At 39.6% G+C, this 21182-nt stretch overlaps 1 protein-coding gene across 1 annotated transcript in view; it reads right to left on the reverse strand.

Annotated features, from left to right (window-relative positions):
- The window catches only part of LOC128695545 (uncharacterized), a 100055-nt gene that overhangs the window by 26470 nt on the left and 52403 nt on the right, over nt 1–21182 (reverse strand). The window contains exons 3-4 of the mRNA XM_070093172.1: nt 20278–20415; nt 4715–4891 (exon numbers count right to left, since the gene is read on the reverse strand). Of these exons, the coding sequence (XP_069949273.1) occupies nt 4715–4891; nt 20278–20415 (315 nt within the window). The remainder of the gene's footprint in view (nt 1–4714; nt 4892–20277; nt 20416–21182) is intronic.

The raw sequence follows: 21182 nt of genomic DNA on the forward strand, positions 1-21182 counted from the left end.
TGTATAATTTTCGTCGCTCTAGAGGTTATATTGGGCTTATACCTCTCAAATAAAAGCCAAAATTGTTGGATGTGCATTTCTGTATAATTTGAGCATTAAATCGATGTACAAGACAGCTCCAGGAACCTCATATAAGCTATCTAAATTATGTTTGTAATTCTGGCCAGTATTATCATCATAAATTTAGTTAGAGGGAGGTTTTCGAGTATTATACACAGTAATCTCCAGACTAATTGGTGAGTGTTATGATTATAAATTCTCCTTCTGTTATATAAATGTGTATATGTAATCATTTATTAATTTTAATATACAGTCCACAAAAATTATAATAATTTTACCAGAATTCTTGGTGTTTATGTACATTTCATTTGCAATTAATATAGGTCTAGAGCAACTTGTGGAGAGATTGATGGTAGGTATCGAAGGGGGACATTTTTGCGACCTATGTGTCCTAAAAATTCCTGCTTGTCTCTGTAACTTTGATAAATAATAATTATCTTTGTTACCATTTACTTGTATGCATGTAATGAGATTCATCCAGGTAAATGTAATTTTCCACAATTATTATTATTATTATTATTGGTAGATTTATTATCATTATTATTATTATTATTATTATTAATTTTAGAAGCTACACTGCAGATGGTTTGGAAGTTATCATTACTATTCCAGGATGCTGGAATACGTTCCTCAACTTAGATCATAGGGCTACTACATATGCTAATTGTTCCTGGAAGTTTGGTCTATTGAACGGACAAGAGTGTTGAAAATTTGTAGCCTATCAGATTAGGCTTTCTCACGTAATAGTCGAAACAGAGAAAAATTGGAAGAAAAATAACACTACGTAACAAAATTTCACTTTTGTAGTGTTCCTGGGAAACAAGTATCATTTCCCAACTCTTATTCCTGGGAAATAAGTATCATTTCCCAACTCTTTATAACTAAACGAAATTTAAAAAACAATTTTGATCCTGGAACTTTGGTTTTGTGGTCAGGCACTTCTGGAACACTTTCAAGAAAGCCTGATGTAAAACAATTATGTTCTAGGGTTTTACTTGACAAATATTAAAACAGTGGCTCATAAACCAGCATTCAGTTCAGTTCTGGCTGCCTGAGAAGACACATCAGAAGAAGTGAAATGGCATCAAGAGGCTACAATCATTCTCCAGATACATTCTGCTATATATGTGGTCAATTCATTAAGATAAGAACAAAGAAGTTCTCTGAAACAGTATCTAAAAAAATGTGTGAAGGTTAGTTACAAAGCATATTTGGAAGAATTGAGACACTTATGCAACATATGGGAATTATTACTGAAGAAACGTTTCGCCACACAGTGGCTTCATCAGTCTTATACAAAGAAGTAAGGTCCAAGGAGAGGAGGAGTTTGAGGTAATGAGTCCATCAGCCTGGAGTCGATGTGTTCAGTCCATATTTTGTCATGTCAGTTGTGCACCAAGACAAGACCTGGGCGCCTCATGTTGCTTCTCAACATTGTAAGAAAACATTGTTATATGAAGGATAAAATCTTGAATAGGATCATTTTTTAAATGAAATGTATGTAATAGAAACTAATTCTTTTGTTCTTTTACAGGATGATACAGAGGAGAAAAAAGAGCCATGAAGTTTGGTGTTGCTAGAATATGACGTGAACCCACTGATCACTCAACCAACTGCTACTTCTGCCTGGTGGATCCTTACAAACACCGAACTGGGAAAAATCCACCTAATATTTCTCACCCAGACCTTCCATCTTCTATTGCACCAGTACCACACAGTGCTGATCTTCCTGTACCTACACCTCCAGAAAGAAGTCAACTGTCAGAAGAAGAAATCAGGCAATGAAGAGCATAGTGAACAAGACTATGATCTCACAGATGCAGTTGTTGGGAGGAATCCTTACTACCCAAACCAAACAGACCTCAATGACCTGGTCAGAGATCTTGGTTTGACAAAGTCAAATGCTGATCTTTTGACCTCAGGGCTCAAGGAGTGGCACTTGGTGGATGAAAGTGTGCAAGTGACAAGCCAAAGAAAATGTTACCAACATTGCTCAAGCTTCTTCACTAATGAAGACAGGTTGTGTTACTGTAATGATGTATCAGACCTGCTTGATGCAATTGGAATTGCATGCAGTCTATATGAGTGGAGACTGCATTGACAGCTCCACCAGAAAGCTGTACTTTCTTCACAATGGGAACAAGTATCTATCTCTTCACTGGCTCATTAATTGTATCTTAAGGGGGACTACAACAGTGTCAAACCTCTACTTAAAGCTTTGAACTATGATCAGTATGGCTGGGAGGTTATTGGAGACTTCAAAATGGTGGCATTTTTGATGGGACTCCAAGGAGGTTTTACCAAGTTTCCCTGTTATCTCTGTCATTGGGATAGAGACAGAGCAGCACATTACCAGAGGAAGCACTGGCCTCAAAGACTGAGTTCTCATTAGGAAGACATAATATCAAACATAAACCATTGGTGGATCCTCAGAAAGGTTTGTTCCATCCATTACACATCAAACTAGGGCTTCAAGTATCTTCCAGACTTCTTTCCCAAGCTATCAGAGGTAAAGGTGAAGGCTGGCATCTTCACTGGACCACCACCAGTCAGGAATATCATGGAGTGCTCAGAATTTCCAAAGAAACTCACAGAGAAGGAAAAGAAAGCCTGGGAGAGTTTTGTTGCTGTAGCACAGGGCTTTCTGGGCAACAACAAGGCTGACAATTATGTGGAACTTGTTGAGACCTTGGTAAAAAGCTATGGTCAGATGGGCTGTAGAGGCTCATCTTGACAATTACAAGGAGAATATGGGAGCAAGGAGAGCGCTTCCCCCAAGATATAATAGACTTTGAACACAGATATCAGGGATCTTATAATGACAACATGATGGGAAACTACATTTGGGGGGTTAAACGCTAGTTTAATATCTTTATTATGCACCCCATACCCATCCTGTGGGTGGTAGTCACCCCATACCTATCCTGTGGGTGGTAGTCATCCCCATACCCATCCTGTGTGTGATAGTCACCCCATACCCATCCTGTGGGTGGTAGTCACCCTATACCTATCCTCTGGGTGGTAGTCATCCCATACCCATTGTGGAAAATTACATTTACCTGGATGAATTTCATTACATACATACAAGTAAATGGTAATAAAGATAATTATTATTTATCAAAGTTACAGGGACAAGTAGGAATTTTTAGGACACCGAGATCGCAATAATGTCCCCCTTTGATACCTACCTCTCCACAAGTTGCTCTAGACCTATATTAATTGCAAATGAAATGTACATACACACCAGGAATTCTGGTAAAATTATTATAATTTTTGTGGACTGTAGATTAAAATTAATAAATGATTACATATACACATTTATATAACAGAAGGAGAATTTATAATCATAACACTCACCAATTAGTCTGGAGATTACTGAGTATAATACTCAAAAACCTCCCTCTAACCAAATTTATGATGATAACACTGGCCAGAATTACAAACATAATTTAGATAGCTTATCTGAGGTTCCTGGAGCTGTCCTGTACATCGATATAATGCTCAAATTATGCAGAAATGCACATCCAACAATTTCGGCTCCTATTTGAGAGGTGTAAGCCCAATATAACCTCTAGAGTGACGAAAATTATACACCTTATTTTCACTAACATTTACTTGGCTCATTCAAAAAACATGGCGACTCTTCCTCCTCGTCAGCGCAGGAGCCGAGCTTCTCATTTTTTATAATATAATTTTCATTAAATACAATATAGGCCATCAATTTACATATAAAATACTGTATTTCCGGAAAATACATACAGTATTTTCCACACTACCTGTCAAGTGTAGTGAGGTACCAGGGGCTGGCGTTATGTATTACTATGCCTCACTCAACACTATCTGTCAAGTGTAGTGAGGTGCTAGGGACCAGGAGCTGGGGTTAAGTAATATGGGCTCACGAAACGACCGTAATATATCTATACACAAATAACCCGCACATAAAAGAGAGAAGCTTACGACGACATTTCGGTCCGACTTGGACCATTGACAAAGTCATACTAACAGAGGTGGAGCAGGACGGCTATATATAGGCAGGAAGAGGTGGTAGTAGTAGTAGTAGTAGTAGTAGTAGTACAAGAATTGTATATAATACTACTACTACTACTACTACTACCACCTCTTCCTGCCTATATATAGCCGTCCTGCTCCACCTCTGTTAGTGTGACTTTGTCAATGGTCTAAGTCGGACCGAAACGTCGTCGTAAGCTTCTCTCTTTTATGTGCGGGTTATTTGTGTATCGTTCCAGTCACGGTATTGTGCCTTTTTGTTATTTATGTAATATATCTATTTTTTTTTCAAAATGTCCATCAAAAAGGATTATCTTTCATGTGTGTCTCTAATATTTTCTTGTAATTACAGTTAATGATTCGGGTTTCATCTTTGCTTTATTTTATGTGTTAATCTTATTTTTTTGTTTTATTTTTATCTCTTATTTTCGTAAAATGGAGTTAAACTGGCATCTTCTCTTTCATTCCTACACGAATACCATTATTTCCTTACATTATGTTTTCTTCCTGGTTCTCAATTATTTGGGAACATGAACAATCTCCCAAGAAACGAACTAAAATGAGATTGATTAGAGGACTGGCACCTCCTTCCCATTGTTGAATTCTAGATGTACCCTGACCCCGTTCAGTTGCCATCAAGCCTCACCTTCTTGTGATCAAAAGCGTGTACCTCGCAGCTAAACATTTGCATATCTCGCTCAAACTGGTTGTCCTCGTCTTTACCAAAGCTGTAGACGAGGCATGGGTCGTGCGTCATCTCGTACTCTTCGTTGAAACAGATGTACTTGGTTTTACGTACCTCGTCTGCGCACTCCATCTCGCTCTGCAGAACAGCATTAAGGAAAACTTAGTAAGAACAGTCATGGAGAATGTTTGTTTAATGCTTAGCGAGTGAATGACAGAGACTCCAGCAGTCCTTCCTCTGATACATCAACACAGTGTGGTGATTCTTGATCTTATCATCATTATAATCATAAGGAGAAGTAAACATCACTGAGGAGAAGTTAGATGATGGAGGCGAAGTGCCGCAGCTTCTTTCTTATAACAAAACTGAATACATCAACAGTGTGACTAGAATATATCAACAGTGTGACTAGAATATATCAACAGTGTGACTAGAATATATCAACAGTGTGACTAGAATATGTCAACAGTGTGATTAGAATATATCAGTAGTGTGGCTAGAATACATAAACAGTGTGTCTAGAATAAATCAACAGTGTGACTAGAATACATCAACAGTGTGACTAGAATACATCAACAGTGTGTCTAGAAAACATCAGTATTCTAGACACACTCTAGGCCTATGGCTTTGTCTCATGTACAAGTGCAAAAGTTCATCAGTAAGACTCAGGTGAACATCATCTGGGTTATGCTGCCATCAACATTTTCTGGGTTATGCTGCCCTCAACATTTTCTGGGTTATGTTGCCATCAACATCTGGGTTATGCTGCTATCAACATCTCGGTTATGCTGTCATTAACATCTGGGTTATACTGTCATCAATAGCTGGGTTATGCTACCATCAACATCTTATGGGTTATGCTGCCATCAACATCAGGGTTATGCTGCCATCAACATCTAGGTTATGCTGTCATCAACATATGGGATACGCTGTCATCAACATCTGAGTTATGCTGCTATCAACATCTGGGTTATGCTGCCATCAACATCTGGGTTATGCTGCCATCAACATCTGGGTTATGCTGCCATCAACATCTGGGTTATGCTGCCATCAACATCTGAGTTATACTGTCATCAACATCTGGGTTATGCTGCCATCAACATCTTCTGGGTTATGCTGCCATCAACATCAGGGTTATGCTGCCATCAACATTTGGGTTATGCTGTCATCAACATCTCGGTTATGTTGCCATCAACATCTGGGTTATGCTACCATCAACATCTTCTGGGTTATGCTGCCATCAACATCTGGGTTATGCTGTCATTAACATCTGGGTCATGCTGTCATCAACATCTGGGTTATGCTGCCATCAGCATCTGTGTTATGCTGCCATCAACATATTCTGGGTTATGCTGCCACCAGCATCTGGGTTATGCTGCTATCAACATCTGGGTTATGCTGCCATCAACATCTGGGTTATGCTGCCATCAACATCTGGGTTATGCTGCCATCAACATCTGGGCCATGCTGCCCTCAACATCTTTGTTATGCTGCCATCAACATCTTCTGGGTTATGCTGCCATCAACATCTGGGTTACACTGCCATCGATATCTGGGTTTTGCTGCCTTCTACATCTGGCCTCCTAGATTTTGAGTCCTTAGGCTTCAGCCTACCAATCCTATAGGTAAATCCAGCACTGCACACTGTGCAGTATTTTGCAGGGGGAAATTGGTACATGACTAAGGCTACCGCTACTCGCGGTCGCCATTGTCTGTAATCGTTTGCATTCCTCTTCTTCCGTTAGGACGGTTTCTGTTGTCTTCACTCTGCTTAGTTGGCAACGCACTCAGTTCATTTTCCGAGCATCTGTGGTTCGATTCCCAGCATGAATGGATCGCTGGGTGTTTCCTTACACCTGCTGCCTCTGCACACCTAGCAGTAAGTACCTGGGTGTTAGTCGACTGCTGTGGGTCGCATCCTGGGGGATGGTAGTATACCACAGATAAGACTGGGCTTTATAATGAGCTGAGGTAGGATACCAGTTTTTAGCTTATAAAATTGGCTAATTAAAAAACACTTCAGCACTGTGAAGACACGAAGGCATCACTAACTATACAGAAATAAGTTAAGGCTACAACAAGATATCTGATAGTTTCCTGTAGTTCAGTGTTGTCTTCAACTCCAGCACTGAAACTAACTTGTTTGCATCTTAACATACCAGCAATAGTATTTGTCTACACTAGTTTTAGACTAGAGTTTAGGGATGTCTAATAAAAGAAGCTACAGAGAAGCAGAAAAAGTATTTCCTATATTGGTAACAGTTACTTAACATTACGAATTAACATTTTAATATTGATTCGAAGCAAATATCAAGTTACATAGCATTTACATACAAACGGGTGTTGGATTCCTTCAATATGTTAGTACTTAATGATCTTTAATAGCGCTCTTGGTAGCATGTAAGAACACTTGTACTTAAATGTCTTTGCCAGTTGAATGTACTTAATATGTCTTCGCAGTTTAATGTACTTAATATGTCTTCGCAGTTTAATGTACTTAATATGTCTTCGCAAGTTTAATGTACTTAATATGTCTTCTCCAGTTTAACTACATAATGTATTGTTGTATGTGTACAGAATCTATGCATCTTCAGAACCATTGCTCAAATTTATACAACAGTCTGAATCACTTAGGATATGTCTTAAATAACACTAAACTTATTTTGCATGTACAGCATAAATAATATCTTCTGCCACTGATGTTTCGGCTACCTACGTTGTCTTTGCTGAAACTGATCGCTCTCTTTCTGACAGATTTAAATGTCTCAGAAGGAGTTGTAGCCCTGCTGACACTAACAAAAGTGGTAGCCCTGCTGACACTAACAAAAGTGGCAGCCCTGCTGACACTAACAAAAGTGGTAGCCCTGCTGACACTAACAAAAGTGGTAGCCCTGCTGACACTAATGAAAGTGGTAGCCCTGCTGACACTAACAAAAGTGGTAGCCCTGGTGACACTAACAAAAGTGGTAGCCCTGGTGACACTAACAAAAGTGGTAGCACTGCTGACACTAACAAAAGTGGCAGCCCTGCTGACACTAACAAAAGTGGCAGCCCTGCTGACACTAACAAAAGTGGTAGCCCTGCTGACACTAACAAAAGTGGTAGCCCTGCTGACACTAACAAAAGTGGTAGCCCTGCTGACACTAACAAAAGTGGTAGCACTGCTGACACTAACAAAAGTGGTAGCCCTGCTGACACTAACAAAAGTGGTAGCCCTGCTGACACTAACAAAAGTGGTAGCACTGCTGACACTAACAAAAGTGGTAGCCCTGCTGACACTAACAAAAGTGGTAGCCCTGGTGACACTAACAAAAGTGGTAGCACTGCTGACACTAACAAAAGTGGCAGCCCTGCTGACACTAACAAAAGTGGCAGCCCTGCTGACACTAACAAAAGTGGTAGCCCTGCTGACACTAACAAAAGTGGTAGCACTGCTGACACTAACAAAAGTGGTAGCACTGCTGACACTAACAAAAGTGGTAGCACTGCTGACACTAACAAAAGTGGTAGCCCTGCTGACACTAACAAAAGTGGTAGCACTGTTGACACTAACAAAAGTGGTAGCACTGCTGACACTAACAAAAGTGATAGCACTGCTGACACTAACAAAAGTGGTAGCACTGCTGACACTAACAAAAGTGGTAGCACTGCTGACACTAACAAAAGTGGTAGCACTGCTGACACTAACAAAAGTGGTAGCCCTGCTGACACTAACAAAAGTGGCAGCCCTGCTGACACTAACAACACTTTTCTCTCCTGTTAGAAATCATAATAATCCTGTGAACTGATTATCTTTTAAAAACTCTCGACTTTTATTCTAACTTTTACAGACGTTTCTATTCTTTTAAAAATAATAATCATGAATCTTAGTTCCTGTTTTGTTTTGTAGATGCCATGATTTGACCTGACCATTATCTTCCTAACATTTTTCATCTTGACCTGTCTTCTTTATTTTCTTCATCTTTCCCATACTGTAACTTTTTCTTTAATTGCTTCTTGTTTTCCACCTGTCAGAGGCCAGTTAACCCACTGCAGTCATTATCTTATCTCTAATTATAACGTTGTATACTATCATGTACCTGTGTAGTGTCCAGTTACCTCACTCCTCTCTTACGTCTGAGATTTACATTATCTTATTATTGCTACCATTAAATTTACTATTAAAACATACTACTACTACTACTACCAGTGCCATCACTACTTCTTCTAGTTCTAGCATTACTACTCACTGCCTGTTCAATGTTGTTGCTATTTTCATCCCCTGACCTATTATGACCTTCTTTTCCTCTGTCCTTGTCAGACCTGTTCTTCATATTTTTTAAATTTCTGGTCTTGTTGTGGCTTGATAATGGTCCTGAACTGACTAAAATAATGTTTACAACTTTGTCTGGAAAGTTACTTGTAAAACACACCTTCAGAAAGGTTTTAAATTCTAGCAACATGAATACAGAAACTATTAAGATACTGTAAATTGCTGAAATATTCCACTAGCTGACCAGGTATTAGGCTCCGTGGCCTGGCTGGCAGAGCTCTCGCTTCACATGGGAAGGCCTGGGTTCGATTCCCGGCGAGGTGGATGTATTTCGATGCGTTTCCTTACACCTGTTGTCCTGTTCACCTAGCAGCAAGTAGGTACCTGGGTGTTAGTCGGCTCGTGTGGATCGCATCCTGGGGGACAAGATTCAGGACCACAATGGAAATAAGACAGACAGTCCTCGATGACGCACTGACTTTCTTGCGTTATCCTGCTTGGCTAACCCTCCGGGGTTAAAAATCCGAAAAAAACTTACGTTATCTTATTTAACTTGTGTCACAGCTGCTGTACTGGTCTTCACCTAATACTTAAAATCTGGTTTGTTTGGACAATAAATTTATCTTATGGTCGGCATTGCTTTCTTTAAGATGGTGAAGCAGAGTAATGGCGTCCTGAATATAAATGGATATTCCTGTAGTTGGGTTAAATTCAATACATTTCTCTGGTAATATCTACAGATGAATGAACATAGTGAGTTTAATACATATTTAGTTCTTTATTTGTACATCATCGTAATTAAAGAGGCATCTCTAGTAAATAAATCCCTAATATATTCGAAGCATATTTAAATTCTTAAAAATATATCTGCAGAGTTTCTTGCTCAGGCGCCATTATGTCAAACAACTTTCCTAATTCTAAACACCTTGAAAATACTCCCACACACCTCCAAATCACTCCCACACACCTCCAAATCACTCCCACACACCACCAAATCACTCCCACACACCTCTAATTTACTGCAACATCACTCCAAATTATTTCAACAGCCTAATAAACATGCTCTTCTACCACCCATAAAACTCACTGCTACACCCATTCAACTTACTTTCACACTCTCAAGGTCACTCGTACAACCATTCAACTTACTTTGACACTCTCAAGGTCACTCGTACAACCATTCAACTTACTTTCACACTCTCAAGGTCACTCGTACAACCATTCAACTTACTTTGACACTCTCAAGGTCACTCGTACAACCATTCAACTTACTTTCACACTCTCAAGGTCACTCGTACAACCATTCAACTTACTTTGACACTCTCAAGGTCACTCGTACAACCATTCAACTTACTTTCACACTCTCAAGGTCACTCGTACAACCATTCAACTTACTTTGACACTCTCAAGGTCACTCGTACAACCATTCAACTTACTTTCACACTCTCAAGGTCACTAGTACAACCATTCAACTTACTTTGACACTCTCAAGGTCACTCGTACAACCATTCAACTTACTTTGACACTCTCAAGGTCACTCGTACAACCATTCAACTTACTTTGACACTCTCAAGGTCACTCGTACAACCATTCAACTTACTTTCACACTCTCAAGGTCACTCGTACAACCATTCAACTTACTTTGACACTCTCAAGGTCACTCGTACAACCATTCAACTTACTTTCACACTCTCAAGGTCACTAGTACAACCATTCAACTTACTTTGACACTCTCAAGGTCACTCGTACAACCATTCAACTTACTTTGACACTCTCAAGGTCACTCGTACAACCATTCAACTTACTTTGACACTCTCAAGGTCACTCGTACAACCATTCAACTTACTTTGACACTCTCAAGGTCACTCGTACAACCATTCAACTTACTTTGACACTCTCAAGGTCACTCGTACAACCATTCAACTTACTTTCACACTCTCAAGGTCACTCGTACAACCATTCAACTTACTTTCACACTCTCAAGGTCACTCGTACAACCATTCAACTTACTTTCACACTCTCAAGGTCACTCGTACAACCATTCAACTTACTTTGACACTCTCAAGATCACTCGTACAACCATTCAACTTACTTTGACACTCTCAAGGTCACTCGTACAACCATTCAACTTACTTTGACACTCTCAAGGTCACTCGTACAACCATTCAACTTACTTTCACACTCTCAAGGTCACTCGTACAACCATTCAACTTACTTTGACACTCTCAAGGTCACTCGTACAACCATTCAACTTACTTTCACACTCTCAAGGTCACTCGTACAACCATTCAACTTACTTTGACACTCTCAAGGTCACTCGTACAACCATTCAACTTACTTTCACACACTCAAGGTCACTCGTACAACCATTCAACTTACTTTGACACTCTCAAGGTCACTCGTACAACCATTCAACTTACTTTGACACTCTCAAGGTCACTCGTACAACCATTCAACTTACTTTCACACTCTCAAGGTCACTCGTACAACCATTCAACTTACTTTCACACTCTCAAGGTCACTCGTACAACCATTCAACTTACTTTCACACTCTCAAGGTCACTCGTACAACCATTCAACTTACTTTGACACTCTCAAGATCACTCGTACAACCATTCAACTTACTTTGACACTCTCAAGGTCACTCGTACAACCATTCAACTTACTTTGACACTCTCAAGGTCACTCGTACAACCATTCAACTTACTTTCACACTCTCAAGGTCACTCGTACAACCATTCAACTTACTTTGACACTCTCAAGGTCACTCGTACAACCATTCAACTTACTTTCACACTCTCAAGGTCACTCGTACAACCATTCAACTTACTTTGACACTCTCAAGGTCACTCGTACAACCATTCAACTTACTTTCACACACTCAAGGTCACTCGTACAACCATTCAACTTACTTTGACACTCTCAAGGTCACTCGTACAACCATTCAACTTACTTTGACACTCTCAAGGTCACTCGTACAACCATTCAACTTACTTTGACACTCTCAAGGTCACTCGTACAACCATTCAACTTACTTTCACACTCTCAAGGTCACTCGTACAACCATTCAACTTACTTTGACACTCTCAAGGTCACTCGTACAACCATTCAACTTACTTTGACACTCTCAAGGTCACTCGTACAACCATTCAACTTACTTTGACACTCTCAAGGTCACTCGTACAACCATTCAACTTACTTTGACACTCTCAAGGTCACTCGTACAACCATTCAACTTACTTTCACACTCTCAAGGTCACTCGTACAACCATTCAACTTACTTTGACACTCTCAAGGTCACTTGTACAACCATTCAACTTACTTTCACACACTCAAGGTCACTCGTACAACCATTCAACTTACTTTGACACTCTCAAGGTCACTCGTACAACCATTCAACTTACTTTGACACTCTCAAGGTCACTCGTACAACCATTCAACTTACTTTGACACTCTCAAGGTCACTCGTACAACCATTCAACTTACTTTGACACTCTCAAGGTCACTCGTACAACCATTCAACTTACTTTGACACTCTCAAGGTCACTCGTACAACCATTCAACTTACTTTGACACTCTCAAGGTCACTCGTACAACCATTCAACTTACTTTGACACTCTAAAGGTCACTCGTACAACCATTCAACTTACTTTGACACTCTCAAAGTCACTCGTACAACCATTCAACTTACTTTGACACTCTCAAGGTCACTCGTACAACCATTCAACTTACTTTGACACTCTCAAGGTCACTCGTACAACCATTCAACTTACTTTCACACTCCCAAGGTCACTGCTAAAACCATTCAACCTACTTTCACACTCTCAAGGTTACTGCTGCACCCATTCAACTTACTTTGACACTCTAAAGGTCACTCGTACAACCATTCAACTTACTTTGACACTCTCAAAGTCACTCGTACAACCATTCAACTTACTTTGACACTCTCAAGGTCACTCGTACAACCATTCAACTTACTTTGACACTCTCAAGGTCACTCGTACAACCATTCAACTTACTTTCACACTCCCAAGGTCACTGCTAAAACCATTCAACCTACTTTCACACTCTCAAGGTTACTGCTGCACCCATTCAACTTACTTTCGCACTCTCAAGGTTACTGCTACACATATTCAACTTACTTTCACACTCTCAAGGTTACTGCTACACCCATTCAACTTACTTTCACACTCTCAAGGTTACTGCTACACCAATTCAACTTACTTTTGCAATTTCAAGGTTACTGCTACACCCATTCAACTTCCTTTGACACTCTCAAGGTCACTCCTACAACCATTCAACTTGCTTTCACACTCTCAAGGTTACTGCTACAACCATTCAACTCACTTTCACACTCTCAAGGTCACTCATACAACCATTCAACTCACTTTCACACTCTCAAGGTTACTGTTACACCCATTCAACTTACTTTCACGCTCTCGAGGTCACCGCTACAACAATTCAACTCACTTTCACACTCTCAAGGTCACTCCTACACCCATTCAGCTTACTTTCAAGGTCACTGCTACACCCATTCAACTTACTTTCACACTCTCAAGATCACTGCTACACCCATTCAGCTTACTTTCACACTTTCAAGGTTACTCCTACAACCATTCAACTCACTTTTACACTCTCAAGGTCACTCCTACAACCATTCAACTTACTTTCACACTCTCAAGGTCACTGCTACACCCATTCAACTTTCACACTCTCAAGGACACTCCTACACCCATTCAACTTACTTTCACACTCTCAAGGTCACTTCTACACCCATTTAACTTGCTTTCACACTCTCAAGGTCATTGCTACACCCATTCAACTTTCACACTCTCAAGATCACTCCTACACCCATTCAACTTACTTTCACACTCTCAAGGTCACTTCTACACCCATTTAACTTGCTTTCACACTCTCAAGATCACTGCTACACCCATTTAACTTGCTTTCACACTCTCAAGGTCACTGCTACACCCATTCAGCTTTCACACTCTCAAGGTCACTCCTACATTTACTTTCACACTCTCAAGGTCACTGCTACACCCATTCAGCTTACTTTCACTCTCTCAAGGTCACTCCTACAACCATTTAACTTAGTTTCACAATCTTAAGGTCACTCATGCAACCATTCAACTTACTTTCACACTCTCAAGGTCACTCCTACAACCATTCAACTTACTTTCACACTCGTAAGGCCACTGCTACACCCATTCAACTTACTTTCACACTCTTAAGGTCACTCCTACAACAATTCAACTTACTTTCACACTCTCAAGGTTACTGCTACACCCATTCAACTTACTTTCGCACTCTCAAGGTTACTGCTACACCCTTTCAACTTACTTTCACACTCTCAAGGTTACTGTTACTCCCATTCAACTTACTTTCACACTCTCAATGTTACTGCTACACCCATTCAACTTACTTTGACACTCTCAAGGTCACTCCTACAACCATTCAATTTACTTTCGCACTCTCAAGGTTACTGCTACACCCATTCAACTTACTTTCACACTCTCAAGGTTACTGCTACACCCATTCAACTTACTTTCACACTCTCAAGGTCACTCCTACAACCATTCAAATTACTTTCACACTCTCAAGGTTACTGCTACAACCATTCAACTCACTTTCACACTCTCAAGGTCACTCGTACAACCATTCAACTTACTTTCACACTCTCAAGGTTACTGTTACACCCATTCAACTTACTTTCACACTCTCAAGGTCACTGCTACAACAATTCAACTCACTTTCACACTCTCAAGGTCACTCCTACACCCATTCAGCTTACTTTCAAGGTCACTGCTACACCCATTCAACTTACTTTCACACTCTCAAGATCACTGCTACACTCATTCAACTTACTTTCACACTTTCAAGGTCACTCCTACAACCATTCAACTTACTTTTACACTCTCAAGCTCACTGCTACACCCATTCAACTTTCACACTCTCAAGGACACTCCTACACCCATTCAACTTACTTTCACACTCTCAAGGTCACTGCTACACCCATTCAACTTTCACACTCTCAAGATCACTCCTACACCCATTCAACTTACTTTCACACTCTCAAGGTCACTTCTACACCCATTTAACTTGCTTTCACACTCTCAAGGTCACTGCTACACCCATTCAACTTTCACACTCTCAAGGTCACTCCTACACTTACTTTCATACTCTCATGGTCACTGCTACACCCATTCAGCTTACTTTCACATTCTCAAGGTCACTCCTACAACCACTTAACTTAGTTTCACACTCTTAAGGTCACTCATGCAACCATTCAACTTACTTTCACACTCTCAAGGTCACTCCTACACCCATTCAACTTACTTTCACACTCTCAAGGTCACTCCTACAGCCATTCAACTTTCTTTCACACTCTCAAGGTCACTGCTACACCCATTCAACTTACTTTCACACTCTTAAGGTCACTCCTACACCCATTAAACTTACTTTCACACTCTCAAGGTCACTCCTACACCCATTCAACTTACTTTCACACTCTCAAGGTCACTCCTACACCCATTCAACTTGCTTTCACACTCTCAAGGTCACTTCTACAGCCGTTCAACTTTCTTTCACACTCTCAAGGTCACTTCTTCACCCATTTAACTTGCTTTCACACTCTCAAGGTCACTGCTACACCCATTCAACTTTCACACTCTCAAGGTCACTCCTACACTTACTTTCATACTCTCAAGGTCACTGCTACACCCATTCAGCTTACTTTCACATTCTCAAGGTCACTCCTACAACCACTTAAATGCAACCATTCAAATTACTTTCACACTCTCAAGGTCACTCCTACACCCATTCAACTTACTTTCACACTCTCAAGGTCACTCCTACAGTTATTCAACTTTCTTTCACACTCTCAAGGTCACTGCTACACCCATTCAACTTACTTTCACACTCTTAAGGTCACTCCTACACCCATTAAACTTTCACACTCTCAAGGTCACTCCTACACCCATTCAACTTACTTTCACACTATCAAGGTCACTCCTACACCCATTCAACTTGCTTTCACACTCTCAAGGTCACTCCTACAGCCGTTCAACTTTCTTTCACACTCTCAAGGTCACTGCTACACCCATTCAACTTATTTTCACACTCTTAAGGTCACTCCTACACCCATTCAACTTACTTTCACACTCTTAAGGTCACTCCTACACCCATTAAACTTACTTTCACACTCTCAAGGTCACTCCTACACCCATTCAACTTGCTTTCACACTCTCAAGGTCACTGCTACAACCATTAAACTTACTTTCACACTCTTAAGGTCACTCCTACACCCATTGAACTTGCTTTCATACTCTCAAGGTCACTCATACACTCATATAACTTACTTTCACACTCTCAATGTCACTCATACACTCATTCAACTTAATTTCACACTCTCAAGGTCACTCCTACACCGATTTAACATACTTTCACACTCTTAAGGAATAGTGCAGCAGGCCTAATGACCCATGCGAAGCAGGTCCATGTCCCCATCACTGGATTAGCCCAATGATCCACATAATCAGGTCACTTCCACTTAAGGAAGGAGCACCGCATCAGACCTAGTAGCACAAGCTAGTCAGGTCTAACTCACACCCACCCACACCCACTCATGTATTTATCTAACCTATTTATAAAACTACAGAACGTTTTAGCCTGAATAACTGTACTCAGGAGTTCGTTCCACTCATCCACAACTCTATTACCAAACCAGTGCTTTCCTATATCCTTCCTGAATCTGAATTTTTCCAACTTAAAACCATTGCTGCGAGTTGTGTCTTGGCTGGAAATTTTCAGCAAGTTATTTATTTATTCCTGTTTTCCATTTATACACCTCGATCACATTCCCCTTAATTCTACGCCTTTAGAGAGAGTGCAGATTCTGGGCCCTCAGTCTATCCTCATAGGGAAGATTTCTGATGCATGGGATCAATTTTGTCATCCTCCTCTGTACGTTTTCCAATGCATTTATATCCATTCTGTAATACGATGACCAGAACTGAGCAGCATAATCTAAATGAGGCGTAACGAAGGATATATAGAGTTGAAGAACAACCTGAGGACTTCTATTATTTATATTTGTAGGTATGAAGCCATGGATTCTGTTAGCTTTATTGCGGACACTAATGAACTGTTGTCTTGGTTTTAGATTACTGCTAACCAGAACTCTTATATCCTTTTCGCAATCAGTAGTATTAAGATCTACATTATTTAGTTTATATATTTCATGGTTATTTTCCTGTCCAACATTTAGAACTTTGCATTTGTCTATATTAAACTGCATCTGCAACTTCTCTGACCATTGCCTCAGTCTATTCAAATCCTCCTGAAGTGCTCTAGTGTCCTCATTAGAGTGAATTGACCGGCCTGTTTTGGTGTCATCAGCAAATTTGCTTATGTCGCTATTTATTCCCTCATCTATGTCATTTATGTAAATTGTGAACAACAAAGGACCCAACACTGACCCATGTGGATCACCGCTTGTGACGTGCCCCCATTCTGATTTTCCCCATGTATGCAAACTCTCTGCTGCATATTTGTCAACCATGCCTCTACCCAGGAAAAATTTTTCCTCCTATTCTGTGTGCCTTAAGTTTCCTCAATAGCCTCTGATGTGGAACTTTATCGAAAGCCTTATTGAAGTCCATATACACAATATCATATTCATTACCATGATCAAAACACCTCAAACACCTTAGTGAAAAAAGTTAGTAAATTCGTATGACAGGAACGCCCCTTTGTAAAACCGTGTTGAGATTCATTTTTCAATTTATGCCTATCAAGATGGCTACGAATTGCTTCGGCAATTATTCAACTTACTTTCACATTTTCAAGGTCACTCCTACACCCATTCAACCTACTTTCACACTCTCAAGGTCACTCCTACACCCACTCAACTTATTTTCACACTCTCAAGGTCACTCCTACACCCATTCAACCTACTTTCACACTCTTAAGGTCACTCCTACACCCATTCAACTTACTTTCACACTCTCAAGGTCACTCCTATGCCCATTCAAACCACGTAGGAGTTAAGCTTCACTGACCGCACCTTCGTTAACAGACAGAAGACATAACTTCAGTGTAGCCAAACACCAGTACATTATTATAGAGGTATCTCTCTAAAGAATATCACTCAGTCAACAGTAAATTATTGCTTGTCTCTGCTGTAGTGTACAAGTATGTGGAACAGATTCTTAAAATATTAATTTTAGAAAACACATCGGATGAGAGAAAGTTCTGGTTATTAAGTGAGAATCACTTATGTTCAACTAGTCATTAATCATTAGGATTACCTAACCTGTGATGGTACTGGAATCTTAGGGTTACCTAACCTGTGATGGTACTGGAATCTTAGGGTTTATTTATTTATATTTTATTTATTTATTTATTTATTTGAACATGATACAGAAAAGTACAGAAGAATACAATTGAGTGCAGCATGCCAAAGCCCCTTGTAAGCAGAGCATTATGGGGAGGCTTAAAATTAACTTAAGATTAACTAAGCATTCCTAAACATTATTGTAAACAGATAACAATAAAGCACAAATGAGTATTACAAAGACAGGTCATATGGTTGCATGCATTGCTGTACATTCAGTAGAATGGAGTATTCTGTTATGTAGTGTATTTAAAAAATAACAAAGTTTGATTGGGTCTTAAGTTAAATATTACTGTGATACAATTATGAGAAACATTTAAGATATACAATTTATAAGATACAATTATTCAGTATTTATTTGGTTGTGGGTAAGTAAGTGATTTTTGAGAAGAAACTTGAATTTCTAAACAGATAATGTTTCTTTTATATTCATTGGTAATGAATTCCAGATTTTAGGGCCTTTTATGTGCATTGAGTTTTTGAATAGCGTGCGATGAACACGAGGAACATCAAAGGGTGATCTGTGCCTTGTGTTATGGTCATGTGTTCTGTTGAGGTTGGTAAGGAGATGTTTGAGGGGAGGGTTTATATCAGAGTTAAGTGTTCTATGAATGTAGTAGGTGCAGTAATAAGTATGGATGTTCTGTATGGTGAGTAGGTTTAGTGTTTTGAATATTGGTGGAGTGTGCTGTCTGTAGTGGGAATTTGTTATCATTCTGACTGCAACCTTTTGTTGGGTAATTAATGGTCTGAGATGGTTTGTTGTTGTTGAGCCCCATGCACAAATTCCATAGGTGAACTAGGGGTAAATAAGTGAGTGATATAGGGCCAGGAGGGCTGACTGTGGAACATAGTACCATATCTTTGATAGTATGCCTACAGTCTTGGATTTTTTTTTGGAAATTTGTAGTATATGTGTTTGAAATTTGAGTCTATTATCAAGGTGGATTCCTAAAAATTTTCCCTCGGTGAATTTTGTGATAGGTGATCCGTTTATCATTATGTTAAGAGGGACGTCTGTAGCTCTGTTACCAAACTGAATGAAGTAGATTTTGTCAATTTTTAGAGTAAGTTTATTAGTACTCATCCAGATAGATATTTTCTGCAATTCAGTATTTACAGTATTGGCTAGCGTGACTGGGCTCGGGTGAGAGACTCATATGTAGTGTCATCTGCAAATAGTGTGGGTTTGAGTAGTTGCGATGCATTTGGTAGGTCATTTATGTATGTGAGAAAGAGTAGAGGGCATAGGACACTTCCCTGTGGGACACCAACTGTAATTGACTGTGCGGAAGAATTTGCCCCGTTTGTTTACACATATTGGCTTCTGTTGCTGAGGTAAGACTTGAGGTAGTTGAGGGAGTGCTCTCTTATACCATAGTGTGACAATTTTATATGGAGCAAGTCGTGGTCAACTGTATCAAAAGCTTTACATAAGTCAATGAAGATCCCCAGTGCGATTTATTTTTTCTCCATTGCAGTATATATGTGTTCTAGCATGTGTATAATAGCATAATTAGTATTTTTATTAGGCCTGAACCCAAATTGACAGGGGTTGAGTATGTTGTGGGAGATGAGGTAGGAATAGATTCGGCTATGAATTAATTTTTCGAAGATTTTAGAGAGAGGGTGTAAGTTGGATATTGGCCTATAGTTATTGAAGTCTGTTTGGTTTCCTCCTTTATGGATCGGGGTGACCCTCGCTATTTTGAGAACTGTAGGGAAGGTAGAGGATTCTATGGATTTGTTAAAGAGTGTTGCAATGATTGGTGATAGTACTTGTTACGCTTTTTTGTATAAAGGGTGGTAAGGTATTTAAATCTCCTGCCTTGTTACCTAACCTGTGATGGTACTGGAATCTTAGGATTACCTAACCTGTGATGGTATTGGTATCTTTTCTCCTCCAAACTCGACCCAGGAGTAGCAGTGGCTGTCGTCGGGTCTGGTTAGGTACTCAAAGAAGCTCTGCACTCCGCGGTACTCCAGCATGGGTAGGCGAGGATTAGCGCACACCTGCGGCAAAAAAGTATTGATAATAATAGTAGTAGCAATATTGGTATTATTTTTATTATTATTATTATTATTATAATTATTATTATTATTATTATTATTATTATTATTATTATTATTATTATTATTATTAGTAGTAGTAGTAGTAGTAGTAGTAGTAGTAGTAGTAGTAGTAGAAGTAGTAATAGTAGTATTATTAGTAGTAGTAGTAGTAATAGTAGTAGTAGTGGTAGTAGTAGTAGTAGTAGTAGTAGTAATAGTAGTAGTAGTAGTAGTAGTAGTAGTAATAGTAGTAGTAGTAGTAGTAGTAGTAGTAGTAGTAGTAGTAGTAGTAGTGCTGGTAGCAGTGGCTGTGGCAGTGGTGAAGAAGCAGCAGCAGTGCGGGTTACCACAAGGTATATTCAGAGGGCTGAGGAGCAGCTGCCTTGAAAGGCGCCGTTAGTGTACAACATAGAGAGAACAAGCTATATGAAGAGAATCATCATTAGCTTGGAGTCCCTAGTTTTGAAGGTTCTCATAATCCATCCCATCATTTTTCTTGCAGATGTGGTGGGTACATTGTTGAGATCTTTGAAAGTGAGATCCTCTGACATTATCACTCCCAGGTCTTTTACATTGGCTTCTCGCTTTATTGTGTGGTCGGAATTTGCTTTATACCCCAATATAGGTTTAATTTCCTCACGTTTTCCATATAAGAGTAATTGAAATTTCTCATCATTGAACTTCATATTATTTTCTATGGTCCATTAAAGATTTGGTTGACGTCTTCC

The sequence above is a fragment of the Cherax quadricarinatus genome, chromosome 42 (assembly GCF_038502225.1).
Source record: "Cherax quadricarinatus isolate ZL_2023a chromosome 42, ASM3850222v1, whole genome shotgun sequence".
In the NCBI taxonomy this organism is placed as follows: Eukaryota; Metazoa; Arthropoda; class Malacostraca; order Decapoda; family Parastacidae; genus Cherax; species Cherax quadricarinatus.